Here is a 24836-nt window from a genome sequence, read left to right on the forward strand (position 1 = left end):
ATCATCGTCCGTTTATACAGAACGTTACTGAAATCATTCCCGCGATCCGAGGGAAGAAAGGACGACGACGTTCAGGCCTCGGATTCCTGCCGAGGAAAGCTCCGGCACGCTCGTAACGCAATGCCCGCCGGGCCCGTCCGAACGGTTTAGACCGCTAATAGGGCGGTTTCCCGCTATCTGCATTCGCCTGTTACCGAATACCGCGTATATTTAGAAGGGAAGATTAAAGAGAGGAGGCTCCGTAATAAAAATGTTTCTTTTCATCTCCGGCGCTGTTTCTTCTTCCTCGCCCGAGCTGTCGGCCAGCTCTGACAGCCCGGTGATTCGAGCGCTATTTTTGCCGCGCTATCGGAAACCAAGTCCGCGGCGCCGCGTAATCATGCGTCTCGCGATAAAAGTCAACGGGTATCCTTGATCGGGCTCCGATCGGAAATAGGGAAAATCAACTGATGTGTGAAGCTTACATAAACTGTTGCACAATGTAATTGCGCGTTTCTTCCAACGTGCGTTTTCCTTCTTTCTTTCTTTTTTTTAAATGAAATCCCTTTCGAATGCCGACGACGTTCATGGTGATCGGAAAGATTTCATATTATTAGCCAGGTATCCTTTGCAGAGACCGAACTGGCATCGACCCAGACATTCTCGAGATTATCGGTATTTTTGGCTCCGTGTTCTTACGTGGCGATTTAAATGGCAACTCGTTGGGCAATAGCGTATTTTATTTCCGCGCAGTAAGACAAGGTATCTCGTCCCGCAGTCACGTTGCAGCGATGATCCTTGCTTTGGGGTAACATCCGGTGAATCTCACGCGAGTTACGTTTGCGTCTTTCAAGAAAAAGGAACTCGATGCGCGATAAACAATAGCAGAAAAATGTTGACGAGCGATTATTTTGTAAGAGACGAGAGAACGTGAATTTAGTCGCCGCACTTCTGTGGCTCCGCCACGAGGATGCTTCGGAGTAACATCCGGGGAATCTCGAGCGAGTCACGTCTGTGTCTTTCGAATAAAGGAAAAGGAAGCTCAATGCGCGATAAGCGATAGCAGAAAAATGTTGACGAACGATTATTTTGTAAGAGACGAGAGAACGTGAATTTATTCCCCGCACTTCTGTGGCTTGGCCACGAGGATCTGTATGGAACTCGGGTTTCCGAGCGCTATTATATGGAAATTACAGCTGAAAACTCCACTTCCTATTGACAAGCGTATCACGTAATAACAGGCACGTTACTTAGTCTAGCTATTTATTGATTGACAGGTAATGATTACAACCGTAGCGGCAGCATGAAAGAGACGAATGCGGTTCATGAGACTCTACGGCTGATATCCGTGCGATTGTAGTAGGTGTGGTACTATAAAGGATTAATTACTCGATAATCACCGGGGAAACTGCGCGCGCGTGCGCGCATGTGCATATAGATATATCTTACGCGTGCATACATATTTCATAGAGTTGCAATGCCGCGCGAGACAACGTTATGAAATTAATCGTAAACCACAAGCGTGGAAATAAAACGGTAGGGAAGGCTGCGGCAAACGACTTCTTGGCAGATAGACGCGTTCGCACGTGCAGCCAAGTATTACGTGTTTACGTTGGGGTATAACACTAATAAAGTTCGTTTTATTAGGATTGCGGATAGCATCTGATATTGCCTGGGCATAAACAGCCGCGTGAAATTGATCTCCCTCACTCCCTTGGCGTCGTTGAGAATTTAATTACGATTATTATCATTCGCTCAGCCTCGTTTTTGATGTCCCGCGCCTCGGGTCCACGCGGATGATTAAAATCGTCGAGTTAACGTATATGGCTCGATTAACATACGCTCGCCGCGCGATGATACGCACCTTGAACACATCGCTCGTTATCGCAATTACATTCACAAGCCGCCCCGATAGAATTATTTATTCGCGAGACGGACGGCCGAACAATGCCATTTATATCTGCGCGTTACGACACGTTAATTACACGGCGTCTCCTCGCGCGATTAGAAAATTAGAATCGAATTAATTAATAAGCGCTCGTCGCTTATCGGCGAAGCCGATCGCGCGCAATGCAATCCCGTCTTCAGTGTTGTCATTAAACACTAATAATACGGCACCACCGGCGCACGCCCACGTTGCTTGCGCGAAGGCGCGTCTTGGGCCTTTAAACGGCAACGCCAGGCGCGGCGCGATCTCGAGGAAAACGATTTCCTCGGCGAGTACCCATTGCGATAATGCGCCGCGAGTAAAACGCGACGAACGTCGGCGTTCCCGGACAACAACGCGGCTATATGCTACCGGCACAAGGTCGTTGTGTAACGCCCGATGGAAATCGCGAGTTCTACGATCTTAACGGCGAAAGGAAGGCTGTAAAGCACAGGCAACTCTTTGCGAAAGAGGAGAAGGCGCGAGAATGCCTTGGCCACTCATCTTGAATTTCCGCCTCGGTTTCTGAAATGCCGGCCCGCTGGATATTCACTTTCCTCCCGGGGGTACCAAAGGGGTGAGAATGGCGCCGCGAACGGGACAAGTTGCTCCGCGAAATAATTTCAAAGCCGTAACTAATTCGCAATTCCCACTTTCTGGCTGTAAGCTAAAGTGAATAAAAGATTGATTGTAACTAATTCGCAATCTAAAGAGACAACAGTAGGGTTGGCAAAATTCCACGTTTTTCGGATAAAGTTTCGTAAAAACCGGTATTTTCCGCAAATGGTCTTCCCTATTAAAAACGATAAGATAAGTAGAAAAACTTTTAGTAAGCACTGCAGAAAAGTATTGTTTCCCGCATAAACTAAAAATTAACATAAAATTTAGCATCTCTGAAGCTCTCGTTTTAAAAATATGTATTAATTTCAATAAAACAATTTGTTTTAATTAACTTTAGCATCTCCGAAGCTCTCTTTTTAAAAATATGTATTAATTTCAATAAAACAATTTGTTTTAATTAAGAAACTTATACTGGTTTCTTTTTAAAATAGCGATTAATATGATTTAGTATTTAAAACAAACATCTTTTTTCATAAAAACTATAGAAATGACTAATATTTATATAAATATATTTTAATTAAATATTAGTTATTTTTATAATTTTTGCCAATTTATTCCATTGGATTGAGTCCGGGACGGTAAAAACTGGAATTTGCCATGTGTTTTCTACCCCCTGGATTTTTTCAGCCAACCCTGGACAAAAGTTCTGAAAATAATAGAAAAGAACCGAACGCTTTTCTGGTATTCAACGCGTCGTTGTTTACGGCGGCTCGATACCATCCCTTATCTCGTGTATTGACTCCTCTGCGAGTTTCTTCTATACTCCGGTTTTCGTTTGAGCTCGCAGCAAAAGGATGAGAGATCGTTTCGCATGTATGATAAAGATCTCTCGAAATAGTTCATCTACTAGCGATAACTCGACGTCGCGTAACTCCGCCGCCGCTGTGATACCATGTTACACGGCGTAAACCGTAATAAATAACCGACGGCGGGTGGTGGTGGGGGGAGGGGGAGAGGGAGGAGTAATTAATACGCGCGAGTACGAATACGCGTACGGGCACGCGAGTGCAAATCGTAAAAGGCAAAATGGTAGGAGTTCGAGGCGAGCTGGATGCTGGGATATAAAATAACTTGGCATAATCGTCACGCGGAGCGGAGAGCCGGTGTAACCACTAGCACTAGATAAAAGGCCCACACGCGCGCGCGTGTGCGTGTGCGTTCGTGTATTACCGGCGCGCGGACGAAAGAATTCGCTCGTGCCGGTGCCACGTCCTTGCGTTTCCTCTCGAATGGAGGAACGCCACTCCTCTCTCGTACGCTCCGCGATTACGTTCACTTTCTACCCTTGCCGCGGGAATATACGTACGTACGTTCGTACGCGCGCACACACGCACATATGTGTACGTGCGTACGTACCGGCGCCGGTACCGGCTTCGATGCTTTCCAGCGAATCCGCCTTTTATTCCGGTTGCAACTCGGCGGACACGGAGAGAAGAGAATCCCGCGATGCGATCGCGGCCGCCGCTGCATCTCTCGAACGTCCCGTTCGCACGGGCCGCGTAGATTCTTCCTGCTTCCTCGTCATTCGGCGCATTTTACGATGTACGTACCGATATCCCGGGGGTCGGGCGGGCGAGCGGCGACGGCAAGTGGGAACGCGGCTCGTTACGTCTCGCGGGACCCGCGGGTCGATCTCTATTTGCGGGGATGACAAGGCGTTAATAGCGGAGGCGCTGATCATTCCCGGGCCGACGTGTCGGAGAGACGAACGTCTAGATGACGAGATCCCACTCAAGTGGCGTCTTTCTTGCGATCATATCCGGACATCCGGCGCGCAACTGTCTGACAATTTTTTTCCATTCCGATCCAGCCTAACGAGGGGACAGTGTGTCCCTTAATGAGCGCAGCGAGTTAAATGTAAAGAACCAATTACTTCCAAAATTATACAAATGTAACTCCCCCCTCTCTCCCTTTCCTCCCCCCCTCTTTCTTTCTCTCTCTCCCCCTTTCTTTCCTTCTTCTCTTTCTGTGCAGCATTGTCCAACGCTTTAGGGAACTTATCCCAAAGCGTTTAATAAAGATTCTAAAAATTCTCTCTTTCTCTCTCTCGCGCGCTCGCTCGCTAACTTTTCTGATTTTCGCCATCTTGGAGAGAAATTAGAAAGGAGAAGAAGGAATCTCGAGACCAGTTTTTAAACTCGCAAGTCTCGAAGCACCTTGATTCACCACTATCCGACGCGCCTAAGTAATTAACTCTAAAGGAAAACTATCGCGCGCACACGCACACGCACCCACACACGCCGGCCGGTACCGTCGCGTGGACGCTCGTGGGCATCGAGGCAAGTCCGCAGAAAGCCGTGGAAAGGGCAGCAGCCGGCTCGTCCGCCGTCCGCGGAGATCTTTTGCGCGGATAACGCGGATCGGCCGCGCGTGTTGCTCCCAGCGAACGCGAGATCGCATCTCACGAGCGATCCTCTAATGCCCTTCCCTCCTTCCTCCCTCTCGCACGGTTTTATAAATGACGCCGATCCCGATCCCGATCTTGGCGACGGCGGAGAACCCTTACGAGGCAATTTCCCCGCGATAAAGAGTCACTCGAACGACCTATGAAAATTTATTAGCGATGCGAGGGGAGGGCCGAGCGATGGGCGATTAAGCGACGGTGCATTCCAGCGCGGAAAGCCCCGGCCGATCGAAGACGACTAACGGTAATCTCGTCGCCGAACATCGCGTTCGATTAGCTTAATATGTAAATCCGTGATATAAATTGCAAATTACGACGATACGGTGCGTGAGATAGGACGCGCGCGCGCGCAGCCTAGGCTTTGCACTTGGGCGTGCAGGAAGTTTTGTACTTCCTATTTACAAATGGGAGAAAGAAGGGATGGGCGTCAAGATTCATTCAGCTCGGCTCAGTTCTGGCGCAGGATTATGGCAGGATTGTGTAACCGGGTCCGCAGGGAGCATCGGCCTCGTAAACGCGTCTCTTCGTCGATATTTTATTCTTTCTTCTCTCCCTTCCTTTTTTTCTTCTTTTTGTCAAGGAATGATAAAATGTTGCTTGTTCTTTTAGTAAGGTGTTTCAACGTCCCGGAGTTAAATGACTGATATTAATGTCCCTCGCACGTCTTCAGTTGTTTCCCATTTAGGTGCTAACAAATAATTGCGATAAATAAAAGAAACGCGCGCTGTAACAAACTGCTAATTTATAACAATGTCGTTGCTTAACAGCGAGAAAATATCAGTAACCGCGAGAAATGGCGTGCCATTATTTCGCAAAAGAGAAAGACACGACTGCGTGAACTTTTGATGGAGGCTGAGGGAAAAAGAACGAGGCGAAAGGTCGCAACAATCGTTCCCTCGAGCAAACGGTGATAAAAGTGAACGTCTTTCGAATGACTTTGTGTGCACGAAAAGATCGAGAACGATGGAATTGAATGCGATCGCGATGAAAGCGTTCGCTTGGACCGACGCGATTGAATGAATTCTTTTCCCTTTTCTGCCGGATGCGTTCTGTTAGTCTGGAAAAAAACATGAAAACTTGATAATGTCCTCATCGTTTTCTCTCTACCGTTCAACTACATATTACATTGGCTAGATTAATGTTTAAGAATTTGTGCTTGATAAGGACCGAAACCCTTGGTCGAAACGTCTTTTTTCTTGTTTCATTCAAAAAATTTTCTTGTTTCATTCAATCTATTATTTGATTTATTAAATCCAAAGAACTCGTCTTCCCCCTGCACCGCGATTTTCAGTAGTAATGTTCTTGTAACCGTGAATCAATGACTGTTCACTGTTTTCAGTGACAATCCACTGATTGACTTTCGGAGACTACGGAGTTTGAACTTAGAAAAGTACAAGACTTAAAAATTGACAAATTAACGCGCGCGAGTAGCACTCCTTAGTTGCCACGTGTCATTTGTCTCGGCGAAGCCGCTCGCATGAAATATACGGCGCCTATTCTTATAAAGGCTCAGATAGGTCATCGGACGAAAACGGACGGGTCCGCGGCTATTTTGGGCCCCTTTATTCCATTTCATCGTGGTGCTCCTACCCCGGGATCGTTACCGGGCTTCAGTTAGACGAAGATTTGTTGTTTCTCGCGCCGACGCGCGAGTTTTCACGGAAGCGTCCCTTTGAGAGGCTTGTTCGATCCGGTTGTTTCGCCCCGCTGTAAAATGACTTCAAAAAGTTCGGCCCGTTTTCTAACGAATTTTGTGGACGTAGTAAATAACGCGTAAGGTGATCTTTGTTTGCGGACAAACGCGCAACTTGATCGCTCGTCTAAAAGTCACAAAGTCCAAAAGTTATCGCACACGTGTGGCGTCTTTTTAAATCAGTCCGTGACTTTAAAGTCGCGGGAGATCAAAAGAGATAAGCCGGACAGAGAGGGACAAATAAAACTTTAATCGTATCTCTATATATATTTTTCTTTTTTTTTACACAATTCAGTTATGTACAACACGACGATAAGAGAAAGAACGTACACGCAGTCCCCTTTAATACTTTGTGGAATATGAATGTATTATTTTATGAAACGAACCCAGTGAACGACATTAATCAAACGGCGTTTACTGTACATAACATTTTATCGCTGAAAAGAAATTGTAAACTAAAATTGAAAGACTCACTTTTCACGGTAATTCTGCGTCAATCGATTAACGCGGAAAGAACTGGCCGGAATATTCTTAAACATATTATTAAGGTAAATTTTATACTGTTATTGCGACAAATGTTATCATATGCCTCGGTGGTCGAATTGGTGAGACGCCCGCCTAGAGTGTGTAGGGAGGTCCAAGTTCAAACCCCGGCTGAGGTAATATTTTTCGCAATAAAAATTTTCTGAATTATTAAAAATGCCACACTAAAAAAAAATCTGATAGATTCAACCGGTCGTCTGTTAGAAAATGGACGAATCAGAATTCCTTTAGGATTTAGCAGATGTGTGGTGAAGTCTAGCAAATTTCTGGTTATGAAATATCTTTCATGGAAGATTTTAAAGGAATTCTGATTCGCCCACTTTCTAACAGACGACTGGTTGACTCCATTAGATTCTTTTTTCAGTGCAGGTGTGGTCAAGGAAACGCTGACGTTTTTAACTTTAACTTCTCTTTCTTCGACCTTTTGTTCATTCTCGTGTATTTTTTGTTTTCATTAAAATGTTAATACGTTAATCACCTTTCGTCCTCGGCCTTCCGCTTCGCAGGTCGAAAAAAGTCGGCGCAAATGGGCGCGCGCGCCCTGCAGAGTCATTTATTTTTAACGGTGAACACTGTACGTACCGTGCATGAAAACCAATTTTGATATCACGCCGTATCTTTACCGTTTAACCGCTCGCGGGCGGCGCGGCGGGGAGGGGAAAGGGAATTTACGATAGCCCGATGAAATAAGCAGTTAACGAGCGTCCCGTTTAATTGGAATCCGCCGTCTGTGCCCGCTCATAATGTCGCACCGTCGGCGCCGCGCCGGTCGCGCGCGGACTTGTGCGCCACTTTCAGCAAATTACAATGTTCGGTGACATTCTCTCTCCCGCGGTGCGGGCAGGCGGGTCCGTTACCGGGGGGGGGGGGGCCCGGCGACAAATTGCGACATCGCTAATCACGCGAATCGCATTAATTCATTTTCGCACGGAACGCTCCCGCGGTGAGTATTCCCGATCGATTCGCGCGCTCGTTAGGCCGGACAAATGGTAACGTCTGAAATTATTGAGAGACACGCTATCGGCCCGATGAAACGTAAATCCGGTTTTATTATCTCGCGACGAGACACTCTCTTTCGTGATTTTACGAGGCGCGAAACGCGCAGCGCGCTCGGCGCACAAGTTAATTATGGAAACTGCCCCGCGCGCGCGCGCGCGCTCAAAAATGTTGTTCCCGCACACTCGCGATTCCGTACGGCACGCAGCCGCCCCGCTGGACCGAACGAGTCGCGAGCGCGGACTTGGCTGCTTGGATGTAACGAATTCGTTGTTGCATCTCCGAAGCGAGTTTTCTAGCCTCGGGAGGCGCGCACGGGACAGCTCCGAAACGAGTAGAAATCGCTCGTGGAGCTCGCGCGGATCCGCAGGTATGCCGGCCAGAAGAAGGCCTGCTGCGCACGCCCACCGTAAATTTTAGTACGTCATATCCGAGGAACGACCTCGTCCCACAACCGGCACTAAACTCTTTTACGAGCCCGGGCTGCAGCCACGTTGCCCGTTCACGGATGTCGTTGACTCGCTTTTTCCGTGCCCGTCCTTCCCCCGGTAGGCAGCGAGTGGCTCGCTCGTGGGCCGCCGGTGGCCTCGCGGAGGGTAAACAAAACGTTGGGGGAATCGCCTGAAATCGCCCGAGAATCGTTCCGCAAGGCCTTTTTCCTTTCACTCGCGGGGATAATTCGGCTCGATATCAGGAAGAAGGAAGTCGAGAGCTCGCGCGGAACTGACCGGCCGTTTGGCGCCGCAACGCATTGATAGATAAGATGAGGTGAACGCACTTCGCTCTTCCGCGCGATGCACCGCGCGCCGTTCCCCCTTTTTTTCTTCTTCTTTCTCTCCTCCTTATTGCCCGGCTGCGCCTTTTCCAGCGGCATAAAATAGAACGCTTCGTCTACCGTCGTTTGCCCGATCGGGAACCGTGGAAAATTATATTTTTATTGCGGCTTTTAAAAACAATGGGTCACACGAGCTGGGAGAAGCGGGACCGCAGCACCGCTGCTGCGATTGCGAGCGAAGACACTGTTTTGCAGCGAGAGCCTGTACGAACGGCGCCGATTATCCTTGTTACGGGTGTCGTCCTCGCCTTTGCGAAGCTTCCGTTTGAATTCGCACGATGCCCCAGCGCGAACCGTCTAACGTCCACTTCTGCTAATGCAGATCAACTTTAATCTCGGCTTAACTCACTTTTTCTCATTCTCAGGCCCGGTTTCACCAAACGTCGCTTAACTTCAATCTGAGTTTAATTCTCGTTTGTCTCTTTCTAAAGTAACAATTGGAAAGAGACAAATAGCGAAGGAAAAGCTAAGGTTAAAGTGAAACAACGTTGGTGAGAGACTGGATCTTAGAAACTAGAAAAAGTGCGTTGAACCGAGATTAAAACCAATCCACATTGGTAGAAAGGGGCGTATAAATCGCACGACGCGATTTCCCGCGCGGGCAGAAGCGTCTCGGGGGCGTAACGCGTGCGTGAAAATAAAGCCCGTCTCGTCCCGCGCGACGGTGGATTCAGCAGCGCTATCTCACACGCGAGCTGCTCCCAGGCGTGCATAATGAACGACACCTCTCCGCGCGATCGCGTGTACCAGACGTCTCCCCGACATTGTACTTTCCACCCGTGCGTCGCGGTCCACCCGGGGCTCGTATCTCATCCGCATTATCAAGGTAAACGAGGTAAATTTACGATCTACTTGCGCAGTCATTAAACGAACGTGATATAGGAGCGATAGATGCGCGCGCTCGCGTGCTTCGCGCCTCTCGATCCCGCGTGAATTATTAGAAACGATAATTAGCGTGGTAATAATTTGTACATTTATGTTATCCCCAAGCCTCGCCGCGTAGACGTGCGTACGCGCGGCTGTAAGGTGTTTTTTTTATCTCTCTCTCTCTCTCTCTTTCTCTCTCCCTCTCAACTGCAGCCGTTTTCAAAGTACGAATATCTCCGATAAGCTCAGCGCGATACGAAATGAATCTCGAGTTATCTGATAATATAATCGCCGAGCTTACGGCGGGACGACAACACGCGGCTCTCCGGGGGTTTAAATATCGGAGATCTTTACGACTCCCGTATCCCGCTGTCCGACCCCGCGGAGGGACGGGGGGGGAGAGCCGGCGATACTAATTCCAAAAATATATCCGCCAACCAGGGGGTGATGTTCCACGGTCTTGCTCGTATTTCGGTCTAGGGTAATGCACGCCGCAGGGAAACACGCCGCCCCGGCTGCCCCGTGGAGGGAAGAAGAGAGAGAAAGAGAGAGAGAGAGGGATAGAGAATCCCACGCACGTGCGCGCCATGTGTCGTCACCGCGAGATGAATTTTTCGTGCGTGCTGAACCTTGAACTGTCGACCGCGCGTCCTCCCCCTCCTCCGAGGCGAGATGCAACCTCCGCAACCCACGGGGTCGATCGCGGAGCGCGAGTTACGAGAACCCGAGCGTGGCGTTTCGCGATCAGACCGCGCTCCGGTTTCTCCGTTCCCTCTGTATCGCTATATTAATAGCTCGCGCTTTGGCAGCCTGCCTATCGGCTTCCTTTCATTCATATTCCTGTTGCCCCCGTGAGTTAGCAGGGGTAAAAATAAACCTGGATTATGGGGAAGGGGGAGCGTCGTCGGGATTCCGTGGTATGCGGGGGGAGGAGGAGGAGGAGGAGAGAATTAACTTGGGATTGCGCGACTTCCGAATAAGGGACAGCGCGGTGATTAAGACGGGACAATCGGACGATTGTTTCGCGAAACTTGATTGAGACTTGTCGGGGCGCCGGCGGAGAAAGGATCAAAGGAGGGAAGGATAAGGAGAGAAAAGTTGGACGTAATGTAAGCAACGCCGCGGAGCGAAGTGACGCGGAAGAGATCGACGATTCGCCATTCACACTGATAATAGACTTATCGATAATTATTGGCTATTAGCCGCAGCTGAAAACTGTACTTTTAACTGCGACGGATCGGGGCGTGCTCGTAAGAGCTAACTGTCTCAAGGTTAATTGCCAGTGCGATCGTACATGGGAGAGCCGATATGAATTGACGTTAAACCGAATCGTAATTATGTGTATTATGTTTCTGAGTTGGTTTTGTCTCTTTCGGATTTGAAAGGAACCTTTCCGCGCGACTCCCCGTCAAGGCTAACGACTGGGACATGCAGACGCCGGCACGAGACAATTTTTACATACGGATGTATGTACATTTGTTTTAGAAAATCGTTTCTTTCGTAATTCATAAGACCTGCATTCCCGGTTTTCACGCAATGTACTTTCTCTTTCTCTTAGAGCGGCGATTATACGCATTTCGTAAGTAATTTGACCTTTAGCAGTCAAGAGTGTCAGCTGTTGCAAGTGTTGGCCTAATCTTTTTATATATATCTCTTTGTGCCATTTTCAAAATGAGCAGATTGTATTTTTAGAGTAAGAATAGAATTTTTGTGACAAAAAGAATCACGAATGGAAACCGACTCTTTCTAAATTAGGCTAGAAGCTGATAATTGTATTAAGTAACATAAGTATATACTTGTTACCTTCACTATGTAGGTATAAGTGTTTTAATGAAATGGTGACGCGAATAGTGCAGGGAAAAGCAATGTAGCTGCCGTGGCTAATAACTGCATGTGGCAACGAAATTTCAGTCGTAAAATATGAACAGCTAATATTTAAAGGTTAGTTTCTTCAAATTGCTAGTGTTAATAATAAGATTCCAAATTTTATTCGACCTCAGCTGGCCACATTTATTAATTAGCAAACTTTATGCAGATCATTTATTGCGAAAAATATTACCTCGCGTACGGAAGTCCAGGTTCAAACCCTGGCTGAGGTAATATTTTTCGCAATAAATTATCCGCATAAAGTTTGTTAATTAGTAATTGCGGCCAGCTGAGGTCGGATGAAATTTGGAATTTTATCGCTACACTCTAAAAATTGGGTTCACCGTAGGTGTTTGAATTATAAACATCAAGACAGAAAAATGTTTGACTTATCAAACACCCAATTAGAAAAGCGTTTGAATTCAAAACACTTGCACATAGAAGTGATTGACTTTCAAACACTTTTGTATCAAACATTGCAGCACCTCGTAAAATTGTGTCACCAAAATCGAATACGAGTCAAATTGAACAGATATCTACGTTTGATTTTCAAACGGGAACAAAATAAAACAAAATGTGCGTTTGATTATTAGAAATCCAAACAGATTTGTATCTCAAACACTAATTACACATTTATGAAACAAATACTTACAAACTTGTAATAAAAACTTTCTTAAGGATTCAAAAATTTTGACAATACTGCATTTTTGCAAAACATAACTCAACGCTTGTTATAGCCTTATTAAAAATGAAACGTTTACATCTGCATAAAATTTCAGAAAATCAAACACTTTTACGCGTGCGATGTATCAAACGCCACCTAAAACCAAACATTTATAAGATGTTTGAAATTTCAAGCACTTATCATTTAAAGTGTAACATTTAGTTGCGATATGTTGCTACTGCGTTAGGTGCGACAGCATATCGTTCGCTGTGGTTTAGAAACTTATTGTTAACACAGCGAAATATCTTCAGCAAATCACGATTAGCTACGGTATCGTTTTTCGAACTACGTGTTACAAGTGCAAATTTATTCCGCGCATCGGTTCAATTTCGTTGCCGGGAAAGGGCTTTCGTTACAAAATGTTTGAGGATCGAGCGATTTCTATAGCGTGCCACCAGATTCTAATCACGACCGATCGGACGGAGACGATATAATCGCCTCCGTAAGCTGGATAAACCGTAATTAAACCAAGCAATTTCAGCATCAACTATTGTGCACGAAGAACGGATGCATGACGTAACGTCGAATGTAGGCCGTTGGAATTCTTTCTTTTTTTTTCCAGTACAGTACGCGACCGCACGTCCATATGGATCACGTGTCGGGACGTTGTACGGCTGCGGTGTAATACAATTACGCTCATTGCGCGCCGCCATTGATTTTGCCTTGGCGTGCGTAGAGCCAGAGCGCGTCAAAAACTATGATGATTTCGTCTTTCAAATTTGCCTCTAGACTGCAAATGATTCTCGGGATTGGAACGAAGCGGAAATAAATCTGAAATACTCGGTACGACAGAGAACGTGAAATAAAAGTCTTAGAGAAAGTTAAACAGCTTGTTATCCGCAAAGGAGGCGAGAAATAGATTGTTCATTATTTCAAGTGAAAAATCTTTTGCAAGATACGACATTTTAGATTTTTATTTGATTTTTTTAGATATAAAATTCTACCTCTTTTTTCACATAAATATGTGGGTGTTAGCTAATAACTGAACCGCTATTAGGTTTTTAAATGAAGTTTTTGCCAGGATTATACAAATGTTTTGCAATAAGGTGACAAGTGTCCGATAGACATAATTGTGGTGTTGATTTTCTGAAAGTACGCTCGTGCCTGACGACATTGTCGCATAGTAATGTGTCACGAAAGTTTACCGGCAAGTAGGAGTGGAAATAAATTTTCACCGTGCTGTAGAAACTAGAGCGGAACGAGTCGAAGCGCGAGCCGACGTAAGGTTTGCCGTAAGAAAGTGTCCTTCCCTTTGTTGCTCTCCAACAACATTCCAGATGCATTCCAGAAAGAATATTCTAGTTCCATGCTTAAAGTACTACTAAACTAGGCGTCAAAGAGATTTCATAAAGAGCCTTTAATATTATTTTTAATAATTCAAGACGATTGTCAATTATTAATAGCAAATAAATTAATAGTAATAGAATACTAAAAGCTAGGCGTCAAAGGATTTTAAAGAGCCTTTAATTTTATTTTTAATAATTCAAGACGATTGTCAATTATTAATAGCAAATAAATTAATAGTAATAGAATACTAAAAGCTAGGCGTCAAAGAGATTTTAAAGAGCCTTTAATATTATTTAATAATTCTAGAGAATTGTCAATTATTAATAGTAATAGAATACTAAAAGCTAGGCGTCAAAGAGAGTTTAAAGAGCCTGTAATATTATTTTTAATAATTGAAGAGAATTGTCAATTATTAATAGCAAATAAATTAATAGTAATAGAATTATTAATAGCAATTAATAATTCTAACCTCAGGGTCGAGTTTTGCGTCACTGTGTACGGCTGTGCTTAAACGAGCCGAGTAAGCAATTTTCAATAAGGAACATTCGACTCCGTCCTCGCGGCTGAAACCGGTTAGCTTAATGCATACCGATAGATAATCGGCGAAATGAATGTTCTATGGACTACAATGTGAATCTAATTAACCGGTTCAATCTTATTTCTCTTCCCAATCTCTCTAATTTTATGCATCACTGGGTCTCGTAGGCATAGGTTTCGTTCGCGAGCAAAGTAGGTTTCCCCGTTTTTTATTTATTTATTTATTTTAATTAAACTTGAGGTCGCGTTGCGAGTGCTTCGCATTTCCTCGTGGAAAGACGCGGACACCATTTTCTTTTTCTCCGCGAAGGAGACCCAGGCGTAATCGTGCCAATTTCGCATTCTGGGTCCGAAGCTCGGGTCTCCTCCCTCTCGCTCTCTCGCTGCGACGCGTCGGATTAATCTCTGCGCGTACCAGCGGCCGGGGAACGTCTATTTATTGCCCGTCGCGCGCCAAGGATGCAGGCAATTTCCTGGTTCAAGTGCACCCGATGAATGCAGCGTCGCGGGCGCGCGTATCACGCGCTCGGGCATCCGGACGACATAAAAACGACCTCGCGCCTGACGAGATAGCGCCTCGCCGCCTGCGCATATTTATACAGCGGACGTTTATTGCACGCCGAAAGGCGCATCGCGGCTCGCAACTGATAACCCTGTCTCTCCCGACGGCGAGCGACGGCGATGACGCCGCGGTTCGTGCCTTCATTTAAACGTCCCTCGGCTCTTTCTCGAGCCAACTTCCTCCCGCTTGTGATTAGCTCCTTTAGCGATCGGTCTCTCTGCCCACGGTGCGTGTGCTACGCGTATAACGGCACTGACGAGGCATTGTGTACAATGTATACAACTCTATCCTCTCTCTCGCCTTTTCTTTTTACGTCGCGAGAAAACATCGTAATACATACAGGATCACTTTGCGCCCGCGGGGATAACTTTGCAACGCGATAAAAGAAAAACTTGGGAAACCGGATTGAAATAATTTCAACAGGATGATTCGTTAAATGTACTCGGATTTTAACGAGCGATACGCCACTCGCTCTCTCCACCGCGACGTTTTATATACGCGCAAGCCTGCCCGCGCGTGATTGCATCATGCGAAGGCTCTTCGGCTTGTTCGGTCTCGAGAAAAATACAAATTAATGTTCGATAACGAGTACCTGCGATAACGAGTCCTCGCGAAACTAATGGAAACAAATAGACGCGATAATAAATTACTCGCGAACGGAATTTGCGAATTTTCAGAGGTGACGACTGCGCAGATGTATCGAAATCCCGTTTCCCCGGTGAAAAATCGGCCCGAATCCCCCCGCCTTCTCCTCCATCGCGTGTGTTAACGACGATTGTCTGGAATCGGCGCTCGAGCTACCTCGCGGGACCGTCGCGACCGCGAAGATTTATCTCCCGCGCTCTAATTGAGTTCTCAGCGAGCCCGATCGCGATACAAAGCACGATCGCGATATCAGGGTGGAAAGGGAGGAAGAGAGGCGGAGAGGAGAGGACCTCGTACGGCGCGATTCGTCGTCGGTCGCGTGGCCCCGCGAGACGCGGCTTTGGAGCATCGCGGCGGCGAGATGCCGGCCAGAGCCTCTCTTTCTCCCCAAGAGAAGATGAGGGCATCGCCCTGACCGTGACCTAGCCACCGCTCTCCACGGGCAAACAAACCGTGCACGTACGTGCAGCATCCTACGCCGCGATCGACGCACGCGAAGTGGCCGGCAGTTTGCACGGCTCGGGCAACGCACACGTGCGTATCTCCCGTGGACGTACAAGGTGCTCTACGCCGCGTGCGTGTGCCACGTCGTTGTTTATCGCCGGGATGAGAAAAGAAACGCGCCGGGACAATTCTTCATTACGGTCTAACCGGCCTTGGGCCCGGGGGTATCGCGATTGCGATAAATCTCGGGGCTTCTTTTATTTCGAGGAAAGGAATATATGACGTACGGACTAGACGTCTCGAATGTACACTGAAAATTCGTTTGTCATTCGTTGCACGCACGTCGCGCTGTATAACGCTCGCATCATAGAACCGCGCCATTTTTTTATTTCTAGAGTCTCTCTTTGGATATTCCTTTTTATATTCGTTTTTACTGAAAATAATGATCTTGCAACTGCTGTAAATTTTACAGACTACAATTTTCTAACAGATACAAAAAACAACGATAAATTTTTCTTGCGACACCTAGAATCTACCTGTGTTAGTAAGATTTTTTTGCGTGATTGATAAAAATCGTAAAACCCCTTTTCTCTTTACAAAATCATTTGTCATAAGCTTTGGTTGTGGTACATGAACAGTTATATTCCTGACAAAGATTGTTCTAACTATGGTATTGAAATTTATTTTTATCCAGTGTGAATGATTAATATTTATTCGTGAAACCTAAACTTTCCAGAAGGTATTGCTAGAATGATGCTGGTATAAATTTTACAGATTACAAACAATTTTCTAACAGATACAAAAGGTAGCGATAAATTTTTATCGCGACACCTGGAGATCCACCTGCGTTAGTAGGATATTTTTTTGCGTGATCGATAAAAATTGTAAAACCCCTTTTCCTCTTTACAGAATCATTTGTCACATCTCGCTCGCGAACAGTAGCCGAGACAATATGAGACGTCGATGTTGGGAGATTCTTGATAAATAATCGCGAGATACCCGGTACAAGCGCACAGACACGCGCTCCCTCCGAGACCGTACTTCTGGACGCTCTTACGCGCGTAGGAGGGGGCACTCACGATCACGCGATCGGGCCCGAGGAACATGCCTGTGCGTGCGTACCGATCGTATGTACGGGCCCCGCATGCACGTCTGGACCGACAGCGAAACCGGCCCGGGCTCTCGCGTCGCGGAGAAGCCTGCCCTCGCTGTTCGCGAGGCTCGTGGGCTCTCCTCCGCGCGTATATCTCGCCGTCGGATTTGCCGCGCGACGTCCCTGCCTTGGCCGCGCGTCGCTTACATAAGCGCGCGATAAATCCCAGCCTCTTTGCTCCTTTTCGCCCTAATGGCGAATTCAGGGTACGCTCGATGCCACGGTGTAAAGATACAAGGTGAAACATTGCGCATGTAACCAATTTTTGGGGCAAATTGGTTCTTCCTGCGCTCAACCGCAATGATTTGCAGTTTGAAGGTTGGGGCAAGTTTCTGATTGGTCAATTCGGTAGTTTGGGCCACCTCTGGTTGGTTGACACTGCGCATCCGCCAGATTGCTTCACCTTGTATCTTTACACCATGCTCGATACCCTTCACCCTTGGCATAGTATACTATAACTAGTATACCCACTCATTTGTTTTGCTTTGCGCTCGATCCTTTCTGCGCATCCGCCATTATTTTGGTAGAGCCAATGGGACGGATGTTGTATATGTGGTAGTGTGAAATCAGTGTGACAGTGTGACAGGATTTAATACCGAAACCATGGCGGAATACCACGTCATTGAAACCGAAAAGATCAAAGGACCGACAGTGAGTGGGCGTACTAGTTATACTATGCCCTTGGCGTCCGACGCCGTTTCGTCTCGCGGCGCCGGGGAAGCGAGGGAGAGTCGCCCGTGAACACTTCTCGCGGCTCGCTACTTACCCGCGCGGACGACTCTTTCCTCTCGACGACCGGCCGTTTCCGCTTCGATTAACCGATTTACGAAATACGACGGACGTCGGCGCCGTTGGAACGTAAAAGCGTAAAACGACTCTCGAAGTGGTTTATCCAGATTTCTCTGGAATTATTTTAACGGTGCACCGTCGGCGCTTAATCCGTCGTACCCTTTTTTTTTTAACGTAGCGCGCGTTCAGTTGATACCACATGATATATATTTGCATACTAGCGTCTTACCTTGTATCTTCTTTCGGGCTGCTTTATTATTTTTTTCTTTATGTAGTCATTTACGACGCGGCGCGTGTAATTTATGGCACACGCGTCAACATTGAGGACCCTTGACAGCCGGCTGCTAATAATAAAAAAGTGGCGTAGAAAGCAGTTCTATGATACGGCCGGGATCAACGTCGACCGACCGTAGATGAATTGGACGTTCTATAAAGGCGGCAGCGCGAGCTCGGCGTTTATGGTTTATGATGACCAGAGTGCTCGATGACCGTAAAACACCCTGACATAGTTTAATAAAAGACCGAAGCCGACCAACGGGGCTCGGTGGCGTAAAGCAATCGTTTTATGTATCGTAAAACGTTAACGGCGGTTCTTCGCGCGTGGGCTCGTCGTCACGTCTGGGGGAGGAAAAAAAAGATTTGAAGTACCAGACAACGAGGCGTCGCGACGCTCCCGCGACAGGCGCGCGTCCGGTTCAATGCTCGCCGCGCACTCGCTCACGAGACAATCGATCATTCTCGATCTCGATGTGGAAATATTTATTCGCGTGCCATCCTAACGTCAGTCGCATCAATCGTTTCGTCCGAGTTGTATACACGGATATCGGTACAGAATTACGCCACTACGGTTACGCAACAATGACCGTCCTGTCCCCGCGATGAGTGAAACTTCGTCGGAGTCGACATCCAGGTCGCGTTGAAAAAAAAAATTAAGTCACCGATACGTCGCCGTGCGAGATTAATGCGCGTGCGCCGAGAGAAGAAACGAAATTGCATTTTCTCTTCGCCCTATGTCATAAATAAACAATGACAATTAATATGACAAAATGGTACTTCAATCGAGGAGTTTTACTTGATTTTCTCAAACATAATTATCACGAGTGCTACACTTTTTATTTTAAATACTAATTCATGCAATTATGAACCCTGGCCGAGGTAATATTTTTCGCAATGTTTTTTCTCCTCCCCGTAATCTCATAAATAAAAAATGACAATATGACAAAATGATACTTCAATCAAGGAGTTTTACTTGATTTTCTCAAACATAATTATCACGAGTGCTACACTTTTTATTTTAAATACTAATTCATGCAATTATGAACCCTGGCTGAGGTAATATTTTTTGCAGTAAATTTTTAAATGAAAATCATTTAGACATTTAACATCCTGTCTGGGCTCTTATTCCTTTGTTCCTTCGAATCTAGGTACATTTCTCCGCGAGACAGAATACCTCAATAATTGTTATAATAATGAGAAATAATTCGTAATTGTCAGTCAAAGACAATAATTCGTTATTCCCAGTTTTTCGGAGCATTAATTGAAATGAATCGATTGTGCTACTGTCTTATTTGCGAGACGAAAAACTGACTGACATACGCAGTTAGATTTAATTTTGTATGTTAAATTTAGAATTCTCACTCTCTCTTTATGGCTTTCACCATTTGGAGACTCATGTGAACATGTCAGATGATTACTCTAGATGACAGTATTGTATTTAAGCGTCGAACATATTTGTCTCTGTGGTTTCACTGAGGATGGCCCGAAAATGGGTCGAAACGTTTGAAGATTGATTTATAAATTCAATAAAAAGTTTCACACTTGGTATTTTCGCACGAATACTTGCGTTTGGCTCGCATTGGCCCACTTCCCTCCACCAAATACCGAGGGGGAAACCGCTGAGGGCATTGTGGTGTACAGATTTGCGGCATTACTGGGCATTACTAGGGCATTTTTTGGGCATTACGTCTTGCTGGGGCATTATAAAGATAAAATAAGATACAATAAGATACAATAAGATACAATAAGATAAAATAAGATAAAACAAGATAAATGAAATAAAAGACGATAATAAGATAAAGTAATGCCCACTGGGCATTAGTGGGCATTGGTGTACAAGATTTTGGTCAGCGGTTTCCCCCTCGCCAAATACGTAGTTAGCTCGCGGAGATAAAAAGGGGACTTCGCGGGAGAAAACGCGAGACAAAACGCATTTTGCGTGAAGGGATACGGGCGCTCGTGAGGTTTGAAAAATATGAGATTATTTTGGCGGCAACTCGCGCGGATTTGCCACGCGGTCCAGGCTTTTTAGACGCGGTTGCGCGCACAAAATAGCGGGCGATATTTTCAGAACGTATGCAACTGCGACCGCCGATCCGCCGCCCCGGCGATGCACACAGGAATATATAAAAATACATTTCTTTGTGAATATTTAGATGCAATCGCGTGATGGTTGATTAATTAATTTGTGATGTGGATTATAGGATGCTTGATAACGAACGTTACGCATGCATCAAGTGCGCTCATTACGTCATCTTTCCGTATCTATTTGAACTCTTCCCAGAAACGTTCTGTTTATCGCAACGATTTCATCTTCATTTTCGTTTTTCACACACGGAGAGAATTTTCCCTGAAAAGTTATCCTGAAAATCATGTAATCGTGGGACAACATGGCATTTTGAGGAACTTTATGAGAGTTTTCTGCAATTTTACCACACATTTTACTAGTACAATGTATGGTAAAATTTCAAAAACTTATTAAGAGTTTTCTGCAATTTTACCATACATTTTACTAGTAAAAATTTCAGAAAACTCTCATAAAGTTATTCAAAATGCCATGTTGTCCCACGATTACACGGTTTTCAGGGTAAATTTTAAGAGAAAATTCCACCCCCCCCCCCCGTGCAGTATTCATGGTACAGCGATCCCACGTCATAGTTTAACAAATCGACCGATCTCTCTCGCAAGGTCGTATCTCGATTTTACGCAGTTTTCGATTCTTTTATGCTTAAACGCTCATTCCGGTCCAGAATAAGCATTTAAGCACAAAACTCAGAAATACCCTTGTATATCATGTAGATATTACTTTCAAATGTCGAAGATACAGTCTCTTCTTTCTTCTATTTGCCGAGAGAGAAGGAGGAAAATTTATTCGTCTCATCTTATGGAACTCTTGTTTCTAGAGCGTTTCTGGAAAGACGCATTCGCACACGCGATACCGTCACGAAATGGGCACTTGGCGCTCTAATGACGGATATTCTTCACGCGAGCGCCGAGAACCACGTTCCGTCGGTCGTTAGCAAATTTTACACGAAAGCGCGAGCGTTAATAAAAATTCACGTCCGAGCGGAGATAATCGGCTCGCGGTTCATCGCGGTCCTGGACAAACTAAATAAGACCGCAGGAAAACGCCAAACTGTTACGCGTGTTCGCGCACGAGCCAAGCAGCGACAGAAATATCCAGCCTTGACTTCCTCGCGATCTTTTCTCTCTCTCTCTCTCTTTCTCTTTTTTTTCGTTCCCTCGATTTCCCTCTTCGAAGACTGCATTCCGCGCCGTTCGCTCCAGAACCGCTGCGAAAGGGCTACCCGCTCGCGGCGGAGTCTGCGCGAGCGATCCGCGGCGAGCAGACCTGGAAGCGTCGTGTTGCTCGTCTTTGCGACGCGCGGCGGTTTGGTACACGCCGGTAGGCACGGATAACCACGGCCATTGAAATGATCGCGATGTCATAGGTGTCATAGGGATTCTATCGACTGGCTGCGCGATGCAATCGGACGTATCGAAGTCTACGACCCCGGTGCGACATGCTCCGCCGTGGCGAACATGCGGGCAGTTATCGGCGAGTGCATCTCGATGTGCCGTACCCGTAGACATCCGCGCGCTCGGGAAAAAATGCGATTTGCATCGCTTCAGAGCGTCCCGAGATATCGTTCCTTTTAAGGTCGCGCTCCTGCATAAACCGACCAAAAGTCGAAAAAATTGAATTTTTAAGTACGTGGTAGTTGTGAATTTTACCTGTCAGTGCGCGAAATTTCAGACCCGGTCGCCGATGAAGTAAAATAAAGAAAAAATGTTAAACTTATAAGAATATCCGTAAATGTCACCAGCAGTAATTAACAACGTCAGTGTTTTCTTGATCATATCTGGCATTTTTAATAATACAGAAAATTTATTGCGGAACCTATCGCCTCAGCCAGGGTGAGGTAATAGGTTTTGCAATAAATTTTCTGTATTATTAAAAATGCCAGATGTTGTCAAGAAAAGACTGGTGTGAAAAAATGCTAAAGTTGTATCTTTTTATCATTGCAGTAAACACCAAGTAACAGTTACATAACATCAATATTATAATTTCCTACTCAACAAGATAAATGTAATATAACACCCATGTTATATTACATTTGCATTGTTAAGTAGGAAATTATAATATTCATGTTGTGCAACTATCACGTGGTGTTCACTGGGATAGGGATTATGGGCCTGTCGCTCGCAGAAGCATTTTGAGGTTTAATATTATTTTATAGAAAAAGTAGATCTTCACAAAAACCGCGGGAAACATAATAAATGTCGCAAGGATTAAAATGCGCTATGAAATATATGAGGTCACCGACCTCTGCAAGCAAATACTTGTTAGTAAAGTCAAAAGATACAATGTTTTGAGGAAATTTGACAGCTCTTTGAGACTTGACAGCATCACATATTTTTTAAATATGTTTTTAAACGTGCATATATAACCTAGCATATTAATGCATTTGATCAATAATGCATTAAGTGATATTTTTGTATGAAAAAAGTCGTATGAATTTACAAAAATTAAAAAGGCCCGCTCCTTTGTGCAGGAGCCACCTTAATAAAAATTGTGAAGCCGGACACGTTGGCGAGGTGACGGCTCTTCCAGAGGTTTTGTATTTTAGGAAAGATCCTATATAATTATTTTAATATATAAATCGTTCAAGAGGGAGAACGAAGTGTCGTGAAACCTTCGGGAGAATTTTGAGAATTCATCTCTTCGCTGCAAGTTTGTTTTTTTGTTGAAATTTTTCCTGTCAGAAGGAAGTGATACGTATTTTGGAATGGCGCGCGCTTTCGGAAATAGCACACGTGTAGCGGATATGACGCGCGAGCATAAACCAAATATGATAATATTTGTGCGCAGGGCGATAAACATTCTCGAGAATTCAAGGCGAACATCTGCAATAAATGAAAGTCTAACTAAGACGAAATACCAAAGGGGTAACCACTAGCTAAAATGTCCCATCGATTACATGATTTCATTTGATTTCATACGATTTCATCTGATTACAAATAATTTCATTTAATTACAAATAATTTCCTTATATGCACGTTTAAAAATTTGCGCGCACAGGTGTATCAACGTTTCAACTCACTGTTGTTCTAACAGCAACTACTTCAGTCTGTTTATAAAAAGAATAATAATAATTCTTTAAAAGAAGTAAATTTTGGGGGAAAATGAAAGTTGAGAAAATGTTCAATTTTAACGTTTAACTAACAATTGAAGAAACTTGAAAATGAAGATATGTAAAACGATTATATGGGGATTTCCTAAAGATTTCGTAATGATTTCGGAGACACTGTTCCACGATTACATTAGGTGGTTACCCCCTTGCGAAATACCGTCTGTGATACGAGATGAACAGAATCTTTCGCATTGTTAATTATCTATTTTTTTTATTTTACTGGCCACAAACAAGAGTCCTGACTGAGTGTTGCCGAGTTATCCCAAAAGGGTATTACCTAAATTATCATAAATTATATCGACGATTCTTTTTGATCGCCATCAGAATTTTTAAGTAGACGATCGCGAGAGACGGGCTTTGTCATATATTATTGTGCGATTGCGTAAAGATTCTCCGTGTTAACCTTCGGCAATTGTGTTTTGGCAGGAACGGGACTTAGGATGGGCCGAGCCGTGCGAACAGGTGTCGTTCAACACTGAAGAGGAGGAGTATCTCAAAAAAGCGAGAGAAGCAGGAAAGCGCGAAGGATGCCTGCTTCGTCGCAGACCGCCGCGTCCGAGCGGCGAAACGAAAGAGTGGTTAGTATTCGTTGCGAATGTTTTCTCTTTTCTCCCCAAATGTTATGTTTAAAACAAGTGTGCAAGTAACAAGGATAAAAATAGATTTATACAATTTCTGGAAAAAAAAGATCGGTGCATATTCTTGATTTTTTTTTATTTTTTTTTTACGTTCAAGTCTGATAACATTTCGAGACACTTGTTTGTAGAAAACTGTCTACATACCATTCCATTTCAATCTACATTGATTATGGCTTATCTAAAAATCGTATCTTGCCTCGTGACTGCAAGTTGTTTGATAATAGAGGAAAGTTCTCTATCATGAGATAGGCTTCTAATACGAGATAGCAGGTGTTCAACATCCAAATGCAATCGCAATCTTTTTTCGCGGCGATTACACAATCCAGCAATGAATTTTTAACTAAACAGATCTCACTCCAAGGGCAATAAATTCATGGTGGGACCAAGACACGACGCCTATTAATTTAGTAGAAATCCCGCTGTTTCATATTAGGAACCTGTCTCATAGTAGGGGACTTTCCTCCATTACCAAATGCACAGAAGGGAATACATTGCGTATGATCTACCATCCTTTCACAGCTGACGACGCACGAACCACCGAAATTGAAAACGACTTTAAAGACGCCTCCCAAGCAAGCGACCAATCCTTTACAATTCGTCAAAGTCGGACCATGCTCGCTGTATCGAACCGCGCAGGAGCAACTGCAGAAAGTCCAAGAGGTGAAAAAAATCAAACAGGAGGTCCGCGATGATCCCGAGGACTGGCAATCGGTGAGTAAACTTCGAAGACACCATCTTATTAATATTGAAGGGAGAAGTATTCGGCGACTTGTATTTTTGTTGTACAATTTGTCACTACAAAACGGATTACACTGTAAAAAAACGTCTATACATTTTTATCAATCATTTTAAGGT

At 45.1% G+C, this 24836-nt stretch overlaps 1 protein-coding gene across 2 annotated transcripts in view; it reads left to right on the forward strand.

The window, feature by feature from the left end:
• LOC105562993 (LIM domain only protein 7) overlaps positions 1 to 24836 on the forward strand; it is a 79106-nt gene that overhangs the window by 36229 nt on the left and 18041 nt on the right. For both annotated transcript variants that reach the window (XM_012014218.1, XM_012014219.1), the window contains exons 2-3: positions 23770 to 23921; positions 24501 to 24692. In XM_012014218.1, coding sequence (XP_011869608.1) covers positions 23871 to 23921; positions 24501 to 24692 — 243 coding nt within the window. In that variant the 5' untranslated portion in view covers positions 23770 to 23870. The remainder of the gene's footprint in view (positions 1 to 23769; positions 23922 to 24500; positions 24693 to 24836) is intronic.

This window comes from Vollenhovia emeryi, unplaced genomic scaffold (assembly GCF_000949405.1).
Source record: "Vollenhovia emeryi isolate VEMERY1.0 unplaced genomic scaffold, V.emery_V1.0 DF939181.1, whole genome shotgun sequence".
Classification (NCBI taxonomy): domain Eukaryota; kingdom Metazoa; phylum Arthropoda; class Insecta; order Hymenoptera; family Formicidae; genus Vollenhovia; species Vollenhovia emeryi.